The 10,489-nt window shown below is 36.5% G+C and overlaps 1 protein-coding gene across 3 annotated transcripts; it reads right to left on the bottom strand.

The window, feature by feature from the left end:
• Window positions 1-386: 386 nt before the first annotated feature.
• Window positions 387-9,160, bottom strand: LOC109056668 (solute carrier family 2, facilitated glucose transporter member 3-like). Of its 3 annotated transcripts, none has more exons than XM_042772115.1 (12): window positions 8,887-9,160; window positions 8,135-8,280; window positions 5,607-5,717; window positions 5,353-5,513; window positions 5,010-5,250; window positions 4,174-4,336; window positions 3,844-4,031; window positions 2,824-2,928; window positions 2,577-2,678; window positions 2,416-2,484; window positions 2,095-2,298; window positions 387-2,005 (listed from the first exon to the last, which is right to left on the bottom strand). In XM_042772115.1, exons 2-12 carry the CDS (start codon window positions 8,156-8,158, stop codon window positions 1,760-1,762), a joined length of 1,614 nt encoding a protein of 537 aa, XP_042628049.1. In that variant the 5' UTR covers window positions 8,159-8,280; window positions 8,887-9,160; the 3' UTR covers window positions 387-1,759. The 3 variants fall into 3 exon arrangements, with proteins under 3 accessions (XP_042628049.1, XP_018929406.2, XP_042628050.1); XM_019073861.2 differs by having other exon boundaries at window positions 2,095-2,295; window positions 8,887-9,155; XM_042772116.1 differs by lacking the exon at window positions 8,887-9,160 and adding an exon at window positions 8,779-8,796.
• Window positions 9,161-10,489: the final 1,329 nt, after the last annotated feature.

The raw sequence follows: 10,489 nt of genomic DNA on the forward strand, positions 1-10,489 counted from the left end.
TAATCCAGTTCCGTAATCCCAACGGAGGTATTAAAGCCTTGGCAAGTCTCTACAAGTACAGAAAGACAAATTCCTTTACAAAACACAATTTACAAAAATAAAATAAATTTATCTTATGTCATGTCATATCGTAAGTGTACAATATAACAGCAAAATAAATATTTAATTAGTTTTAAGCATGTGTAGTTAAAAGTCTAATTCAAGTGCATAATTAAAGCACAATTATTGTATCTTATAAGTAAAGCAATATTTGGAAACATGACTTGTATGATATGATGCAACATATGGGAAAAAACAGACCTGTCATGACACATGACAGTACTCGCATAAAAAATATGCACAGCTCCTGTGATGTGAACAGTCACAAACACTCAAATCAAATCATATGCAATTGGAATGTTTTAATCTGGTCAATCTTACAAAATAAATACGCTTTTTTAAGTGCTTATGGTATTACATACACTCATAAATTTATTGTGTTTGAATAAAAAATAAAAAAGTAAAAACATAAGAAATTGAAATTAAAAATATAAAAACTATAAATACATCCAAATATATAAATTTATATAAAACACACATTCACAAAAAACAAAAAAACAAACAAAAAAAAAAAACTAAACTTTGGTGTGTACTTGATAGAACTCCAGAAAGTATCTCAATCATCCAGTCAGACTAGTGCAAACAAAAATATATATTTACACAGTAGAGCAGAACTTTTACAGTGTACAATCTTAACTACCCCCAAAACCAAAAGCCTAGTTAAAAACCTCAAACAGGGCTAAAAAACAATAAATGTGTGCTTGTGATGACTGATGTCATGATTAACTTTCATATGATTCTGTATAAATACTGTTCATTCAGTCATGTTGAGTGACAATCATCATGAGAAATACTTAACTGATTTAAACACTGATATTTCATTCCTTCAGCGGGACTTTTACAACAATATCATCCACATAAACAGCAACACATGCTGAAATACATAACCGGACCCCCCCACCCCCCAAAACATACTGAAAATCTAGAATTTAAAATCCAATTAAAAAAGTTAAATTAGTCCTTTGTCCAAAAGGAAAGATGCTTGTGGCCTGAACAGTAGAAAGGAGTCAAATGGACAGCAGTTCAACGCGAGTCTGATTAGCACATATTCAATCTGATTTAAAGCAACTTCATACAGCTGCTTCAGGTTTCTGGGTGATATGGGGCATTTATTTTTTTGCTAACCAACTATTTAATCAAAGTAATCAGTTTAATATGCCACATGATTACTGACAAGTGCTTAGTAGAATTTTAGTTATCTTAAAAATACAACTAAACTCTAAGTCTAACTACACATACAGTAATTTAACATCTGCAATCACAAGTTATAAACACTTCTTAGCTCATAATGACTTCATAACGGCCAATCATAAAAAGGTTTTCAAAAACATAACATTGTTTAGTACCTCCAAGTCAGTGCTTTTCAAACTTTTAAGACATTTTTAAACCCTATTAACTTTTTGAAGCTAACTCAACTCAATAATAATAAAAAAGCCATAGTGATTTGACGACAGAAATGATTTAAACAGCTGCTATCTGTAACATGATTTATTTATCAAAACACTGATGTGTGATATCAAGTAGTATATCTCACTGATCTACTTGAGAAATACGCCAAGCTGTCTCTTTCTAATAATGCCCATTATTTAGCTGCATCTGTTCTCTATTGTGGGCTGTATGTGTTCATTGTGTGGGTTATGGGTTTTTTCTATAGGTTTGCTCATCTACTCTCCTGGCCAGCCAATTCAGTCATCTGAATCTTGTCTGATGTTGGGGATACTGGCATTGTGATGGCACCCTCTGGGGATGTGTAGTTGGTAGCACTGGAGCCTGCAGCATTGGAAAAGCCACTGGCGATGTCTTCAAACGTCCGGCCTTTGGTCTCGGGAACCCGGAAGTAGGTAAACACGAAGAAGATGATAAGGAGGATGAGGAATATGATAAAGACGTACGCATCACACAGTTTCTGAAAAGGAAGCAAGATCACAATAATGTGTTTAGTTTTTGTGTCCTTAAAAAATGTGATACTAGTGAATTCATTGACAAGGCTCTCACCAATAGTTTTGGGAAAAGCAGTCCGACAAGAAAGCTGGCGGTCCAGTTGCAGCATCCCGCCACAGCGATGGCTGCCGGACGTGGACCTTGAGCGAATAACTCTGCCACTATGAACCATGGGATTGGTCCTGGTCCCATCTCAAAACTGGCCACAAATCCAAACACTGCCAGAATGGCCAGAATGCTGATTGCTGAAGTTCCCTGCTAGCCGTATATGCAAATTGAACAATTTGTAGAGAGAGAATTAGAGAAATGATACATTTCAGTGAACGTTCCAACACAGATGTAAGTTGGCATTCTTTAGTAAGATCATACACTGACCCCTGCAGATGCAGGTTCGGAGATGGCAGTCACATTAGCAGTACTTTCTGCCGCTTTTCTTGCAGAGTCCTTAAGATCAGAAAAGACAAAAAAAAAGAATTACATTTTTTAGTGGTTTATCATTTAGAGCTATTTAATGCTCCCAAGAGTCCCAAGCTCACCACAAGACCAAGAGAAATGGTCATAAGCAGAGTACAGACAGCCATCCCAGCCAGACCGATCATATGAAGTGTTCTTCTTCCTGCCCTCTCCACCAGGAAGAGCTGTTGAGCGAAGCAGTGGGAGAATCAAAACACAGCCCTCAAGTAACAACATTTTAGTATGCGCTCATAAAAGTCTTTAAAAATGGCAAATAACAAGGATGGGTTTTGTTTATGTGAGTATTTTAGCTCAGCTGTGTAAACTCACAGAGATGACAGTGAAGAGAGTGTTGACTGCACCCACTCCAATGGTGGCAAAGACTGGCTCAGTGATACCTGCATTTCTGAAGATCTCCGTAGAGTAATAAATTACCTGGAAAATTCACAGAAAACACAGCTGTTTAGGGCGATTCATGTCAATATTTTAAGCTGAAGAGGGGGAAAACATGCAAGGAAGCCTTAGAAATCGATATAAGTTTAAGAATTAAGGATTAAAAAAACTGCAAAAAATGCATTAATAAGTTTGTCTTGTTTTTCAGTTAAAATATCTAAACATTATTTTAGATATTTATATTTTATAATATATTACAACTTGTTGTTAGAGAGAATATTATAATATTATATATTACATATATTACAAACATATGTTATCATATGTTTAATTTTAAAAATGCCAATGAGGGAAAAATAAATCTAATATATAATAGTACATAGTATATATACAGACCACAGCAATCCATTTAGTTATAGCATGTTATTTTTTTCCAATGTGGACTTAATAGTTCAGGTGGACTTTCAGTCTAGAACTGCTTCAACGGTATTTAAATTCCTTTTTGCAGATAGTAGAAATGACTTTTTTATCGGTGGCTCCATCTATATGGATTTTGAATTTCTTTGTCATTGTTTTGCATCGTGTTTGTCACTGCCGCTTGCAATGATAAGATGACGTACGGGTCAAATGTGAAGCGGGACATGTGCGTTAAATGCATAAAAATTTTAATGCATATTTTTTTCCATCATTAATTGATTAAATTAACATTTTAAAATTGACAGCCCTAATATATATAGAACTGCACTGATTTTTTTTTATTTCTGTACCTCAAAACTCAAAGCAAAAAAATATAGAGAGTAAAGATATCTTGTTTGATGGATATGTTAAGTATTTTTACCTGGAAAACAAGGCACTGTTGGCTATAAAAAATGTTTAAAGGGATGAGCTAATCAAACATCCGATTTATATGTAACTGGTGTGGGAACTTTTGTGTGAAGTGTGGAGTGTGAGACTTACAGCGTTGATGCCGGACAGTTGTTGGGACAGCTGCAGGACTATGGCGATAATAATGGGCTGTCTGTAAGCAGAGTTACGGAAGAGCTCTGGAATAGAAACCTTCTTCTCCATGGACATCTTCATGGCCTCTTCCTTCATCTCACGGATGTCATCCTCCACATCTGAATACCCACGAAGACGTATCAGCACTAAGAGCAAAACAAAGAGAGAAAGACATGCATAGTCAGCACAGAAGAGTAAATGCACTTTAGTTGCTCATGCACTTCTGTGACTGAGGGGGGCAGGCCCCTAAAATCGTGTTTCAGTCCATAGCAGTCATAGCAGGCTCACCTTGGCGTGCCTCATCCTCCTGGTTCAGAGTGATCAGCAGGTATCGAGGGCTCTCCGGGCAGAAGATCAGCATGATGCTCTGTAACACTGCAGGCACTGCCGTCAGAGCCAATAACAATGGCCACAAAGACTGAGACCCCAGCAATGACTCCAGACCTAAGATCTGCCATGAAATCCACAAAAATGACCCTTTTATAACTTTTTTTTTTTGTATATATAATCAATATATTGCAAAGCAGTAAGACTTCCACAAAAGGATCAATTCTGAAGAAGTACAATGAATAGGGACTAAATCCTTCAAAAGGGTCCCATAACCACCATAAAAGTGTCATAGAATTGGTCCAAATATCTTCTGAAGCCATACAATAATTTTTGTTAGGAAATGATAGAAATTTCTGCTATTTATCTGTTATTTTCTGTTACAACCTGAGAACCATACAGTCCAATTCATGAACAAATCATTCAGAGCAGTTTTGTGATGTGAATGAACTGAATCATTAATAACATCTGACTCAAAAGAATAATTCCTTCACAAATCGAACGTCACTACTGAATGTGCCGAGGCGTTTTCAAGATTTGTGACTCATAAAAAGCTATCATATTACGTCAGAAGAATATATATCACACGCAAATCATATAGACTAATTTGATTTTACTTTTATGATGCTTTTGAATCTTTTTCAAGCTTCAGTGTCTTAATAATTGCACCAAAATAAGATTTTTATATGGGGTTTGAATTAGAAAAGACTGAGTAAATAATGACAGAAAGTTCTTTTTTTTATGTGAGCTATCTCTTTAGTCTCTTATCAACATTCATAGATAGGAAAAAATCTAACCTGTGCAATCAGGATGCCGATGACCACACCGAGCTGGTGAAGGGTACCAAAAGCCCCTCGCAGCGCTGTTGGAGCAATTTCACCCACAAACATGGGCGTCAATCCTGTACACAGGCCACAGAATGCACCAATAACAAGACGACCCACTATTATCAACTCATAAGAGTTGCACAATTTGGATAAACCCATCAGGAGTCCACCAATCAGAGCCAGGATGTTGGACAGAAGCATGGATTTCCGTCTGGAATGAAAAGATGGATGATGAATAAAGGAAAGTTTTGTAACAAAGTGTGTACATTTGTCTTATGTTAAAAGAAACTGTGTGGTTTTTTAATTTTCTCACCTCCCTAGTTTGTCAACTAGAGTGCCAACACTAAGAGACCCGATCATGCCGCCAACATTGAAAATGGAAACAGTTACACTCCACACTGTTGTCAATGTGGATTCATCCATTGGCTCTCCAGTGCGCTCCAAAGACACATTTCTGATGAAGTTCTGCACTTTCTGATCATCAACAGAGAGACAGACGATGAGTGATAAAGTAATGAAGTGTTGTTTTTTGAAGTCTAAATTCTACATGTGTAATGAATCACTTACCATATCGGGTGCATTGATGACGCCTGTGTTGAAACCAAACTGCAAGGAGCCGATGACAGCCGTGGACACGCAGAACATGAGGTAACATGTCACAAAGGACATTTTGTCCCCCTGTACAAATAGAAGCAATACACGTAATGTGACATGGAGACAATTTGGGGGTCCGTGGCATCAGAAAGCTTGAAAACTTCTGCATTAAAAGGCTAACAGAACCAACCAAAGAATAGCGGGGCCTTTCTCACTTTTGCCTATGTTTTTAGCAAACAAATCAGACCCTCGCGTCACTCAATATCCTGTTTGTAAGTCCTACAAACTTCTCGTATTTTAGAAGTTACTAAACCCTATTAAAAAAATACAGCTATGAAATCCTATAAAATTTAATTCATTTGAATTATACTTCCTCACATTCAAATTCAAAATGCAATTCTGCATCCTTGTTTGCTACTTCAATTCAGCAACTGAATTGAGTCTAAAGACATTCTCGATTCAATTCTAAATGGTTCACAAATTCTGATAGCAACATATTACACAATACAGTATTTCCCAGAGTATGTGTGAAAGTGGAACAAGACAGTTGCATAAATTAGTAAGCAAAAATAACTGGAATGCTTGTGTCTCTATCTGTCATTTTTTCCTGACCAAATCTGAAACTGTCTGGCTGCTCTGATCTAATGTCTGTTCCTATATCTTGTGTCATATTTAAACCTAAGCTTACTGTCAACTATGTAACTTCTGTACGGCTGCAGAGGAAACTAAGTTAACCAGAGATTAAAGAGTTAAACTCCGCCTGACTGATGACACAAATACATGTCAGTGGCACAGGCACAGAAAACCACACATTTAGACCAGTTCCCACTAGTTCTCACATGTTAAGCTACGCGGGTAATGGATTATAAAGTTTAACAGTCTGAGGGCCTGTTCTATAGGGTGTATTAGGTGACATTTGGATTTTTAGATTTTTTTTAATGGTTTTCCATGAAATTATAATAATCTGTAGTGGATTGCTTCTGAGGAACTTCCTCAATACTCCATTTGGTAAATGTCAGTATGAAAAGAAACACTGCATGCACCTTTAAACCTGTGCACAGAACCTTCTGGCATGTGTACACTGGTCTGATGTTATGATAAAGAATTCAACGCACACAAGCTGACTCCAGGAGGACTGACTATAAACAAGGATATAGGTGTCATCGTGTGATCTATAAGTAGCCAAGAGCCATCTTTATGAATCTAATGTTCAAAGTGATTTCTGCTGTTAGAGGACAATCCATCACTGCATTTTTCATCCCTATTGAGCAGAACAGACCAAACCACATATTTGCACCCCAAATCCCACCATGCAACCCCCAGCCTCGCTAACATAACTGACCACACTCATTTATTAAATCAACACACTTAGTGTTAGACTCACTTAATAGATTTGTAATGAGCTGCAATGGATGCTAAACTGGCATACATGGATTGGAAATTTCCATTCTGTTGATCCATTCTAAAACAAGTAAGAACCGGTCAGGATGCTGTTCATATTATGTTCAAGTTTGAACATGCCAGCTGAACCCTGCTGTAAACATTCATTTCTCCTTGTTGGTTTCCTTTGCACATCTTGGTTTCTTAAATCACATGATGCAATCCAAGATGACAAAGCACCTCAAACTATTTCTTAAGGCGATGAGTCAAATCAGTTAAAAACTAATAGCCTGAAAAGACATTAACCGAGAATACCTCATTAAACCCATTAGTGCAACACATTAGCTACACACAAAGCTTACACAATCTGCATGCAAATCGTGAGGGAATTAAAAACAAATGACAACATATCAAATCTACACCAGATGCCTATATGCATCCCCTAAATATTTACTACAGTTCTTGCATGGTAACCACATATTTCTGTATATGGGATCATTGTAGTAACACCTTTATCACAAACTATGGTACATGTTATGAAAACATATCTAGGAAACAACTGCTATAAAAAGAAGCGGATTCTGCATATTACATTTTACACCATTACACCATGCAATTTCAGCATGTAATCTCATGAAGAGGAAGGACACTTTAAAATAAGAGTACTTACTAAGTGCAAACTTTTTTCTTAATGAAACTTAATCGGATGTTATCTGCAATTCAATTAAAATGCGTTCTTGTTTAAGTCTATATTAAATGCAATTAGCTTAATTTCTGCATCCTTTTTGAAAATCAGGACTTTATATGCCGCTTCATAATTCTATTGTGTTTGAAGTATGGTGTACTGTCAAATGCACTGACAAGCATTTATGATAAACTATAATATACTTTAATGTTATTTCTCTTGAAACTTGTAAGTGATGTATTAAAATATATTTGTAATTACTAATTTTTAATGATGAAGCTGCAATTAAGTACTATTACAACTAATACTGAATAATACACTACTGGCTTTTAAAAGGGTCATAGTCATGGTAAAGCATTTACTTATAAATCATAAACAAGGTAAACATCACCACTCATTCTGTATAAAGGCAGAGACAGAGGAGAAAATACTCTACCTGACCGTCTTTCATCTTTTCCATCCTGCTCTGTTGAGAAAGTCAGTTGCTGCAATTGAGACAGAGGTCCTCTGTTCTTCCTCTTTTTGCAGTGAATCCAAACTTATGTTTTCAGGGTAAACACAAATCTGTATTCGGTAAGGCTTCTAGAGGGAGGGAAAAGAATATGAATACTTATTGTCAGTAATGCTAAGGAATGAGACAATCCTTTTATGTCTTCATCGAGAACAACTACAAAAAAACAAAACAGCTTCCTGCAACGGATGTCTGCTGAGTTGATATGCCAGTTGCACATCAGTATTGTGCAAAGTAATGTGGAAGTCAAATTCAAGAGGCATCTCTGTCAGCACAAGATCCACCCTAAGTATTGCTCAAATATGCTGTTGTGAGACAATTCATTCTTAGTGGCGTTACATCAAATCCTCAATCCTGCATCAATTTTGCTAAAAGTTAACAGCTTCATGCAGTTCCTTAACTCAACACATTAGGCCTACTTTATGTACGTTCTAATATACTGTAAGTTAGTAATAAAATTCAAAGTGGTCAAAGTAGTACAATGCATTTTACTGCAGGCTTATTTTAAAGATTTAAGACAAAAAAAAAACCACAACAAAAAAACCCCACATTTTTAAAAGCCTACTAACAGTTAGTAATGAAGCAGCATCATCGTGAGTAATTAAAATATGATTCCAAGGCTAATTATTGTCCGTTATATTTCTATGCAATAATAGTTATTAAAGATTTATATTCACGTTTATGTTTGCAGAGCTCGTGTCGATCAGGTAGTTTGCTGCGGTGTGATGAAACACTTTCGCGCTCGTGGCTTTTATGGCGAGTGAGACACGAGCAGAAGCACGTTGCACTTTTTGTCGTCACATCGGCGCACCCCCTGTTTCTGTAATATCTGAGTCACACGATTTAACAAGAACTTCATCTTAAGTCATTCGCGTAACATCCTTTAGTTGGAAGTGATGGCCGCGTCTCAAAATCTAGTGCGCATCCACCTAGTCAGCCTCTTGAGCATCACTCGGAACGCCCCACTGATGTCTGAAACGCTGTCTACACAGGCAGCTCATGAGGTTTTGAGGCAACGCCTATTTTAATGTCCTTATTTGGTTATTCACCGCATAGAATGGACGTGAATCGCGCCTCTGTTCCTGTGGCGCAGCATCCCACCGGATTCAAACGTGCCAAAAGTTGCTGTCTTACATAATAAAACTGTTATTGGTGTCATGTGAGGTTTCTGTGAGAGAATGGCATCTTTTTTTTCTTTTTTGTAAACAAGCAGTCCTCTCTTCCGAGACCGGACAATTTGCGGGGTTTGCTGGCACTTCTCACAAGTGTGTGATCTAGTGATAACAAATGTTTCGCTGCCTACTCTCGTTAGCTTTCCTTTGTTCATTGAAAGTGGCTAAAAAGCATTAAAATATAATTTCTATCATGGATGCACTTATCAATCATAACGTAAAGATAGTAAGTAATATAGATAATATAAATAATATATAGAAATATAATAGAAAGTGTGTGATTACACTAAATACAAACTAATAAAAAAAAATACTAATAATACACAACAACACGGATCATTGTATTAGTTTGCTGTGTTTTTCGGAAAGACAAACAGGAACTCGCTAAAGGAAACACATTTTGAGAACTGAGATCAGCTTTTGATAGCACCCTGCCACTGTGGTCTTTTTTTTTTGTTGTACAAACTAAACTCTGAACATCTGAATCACTTGTTTTAAAACAGACACCTGTATTGCAAAAGGTATCCATTTCCCATTATCCTACAGGATCACAGACTGTCAAGCTTCAGTTATGGTCACTGACATAAAAGAAAAGTTTAACAAAGTTGGACTTGTACAAATGCAAATATGTGGATTGCATATTTTAAATGTGCATTTAAGTTATTAACAGACCATTATAAAAGCATATGAAGTATGTAATAAAGCATACAAACTAAAGTGAAGAAGTTTGACACATTTGAGCTTGTTTAAATGAAAACCCAGTATCAAACAAAAAGGGCAGAAGAGTTACCCATCATACACATGTGCACACACATATGATGTTATCTTCCAGCCTACGACTAGATTTATAGTATGCTCTCACCTCAAGTAACTTTCGGAATTGTTAAACACAAGTTCGATATGCCACTTCCTACAAAAATGTAATTCTATGGATTAAAACTCACCTCTGGGGGGGCTCAACCATGCACTTGATTACTAATGGATAATTTATGTGGACAGATATCTGCTGTTTTTCCCCATGTTTTTGTTTGGTATTGCAGAGATAAATGTTAAGCCTGGTAAGATGTTAGTTAGATGTTAGATGGTGGTATTTGTACAGCTGGTATTT

Source organism: Cyprinus carpio, chromosome A16 (assembly GCF_018340385.1).
Source record: "Cyprinus carpio isolate SPL01 chromosome A16, ASM1834038v1, whole genome shotgun sequence".
Taxonomy (NCBI): Eukaryota; Metazoa; Chordata; class Actinopteri; order Cypriniformes; family Cyprinidae; genus Cyprinus; species Cyprinus carpio.

Bases quoted from the DNA above. Each gene is read 5' to 3' on its own strand.
- LOC109056668 (XM_042772115.1), bottom strand. From the start codon at position 8,158: ATGGAAAAGATGAAAGACGGTCAG. The intron at 5,718-8,134 runs GTAGAGTATTTT...CTATTTGTACAG, and splicing joins AAAAGATGAAAGACGGTCAG to GGGGACAAAATGTCCTTTGT. The intron at 2,929-3,843 runs GTAAGTCTCACA...TGAATTTTCCAG, and splicing joins AACTGTCCGGCATCAACGCT to GTAATTTATTACTCTACGGA.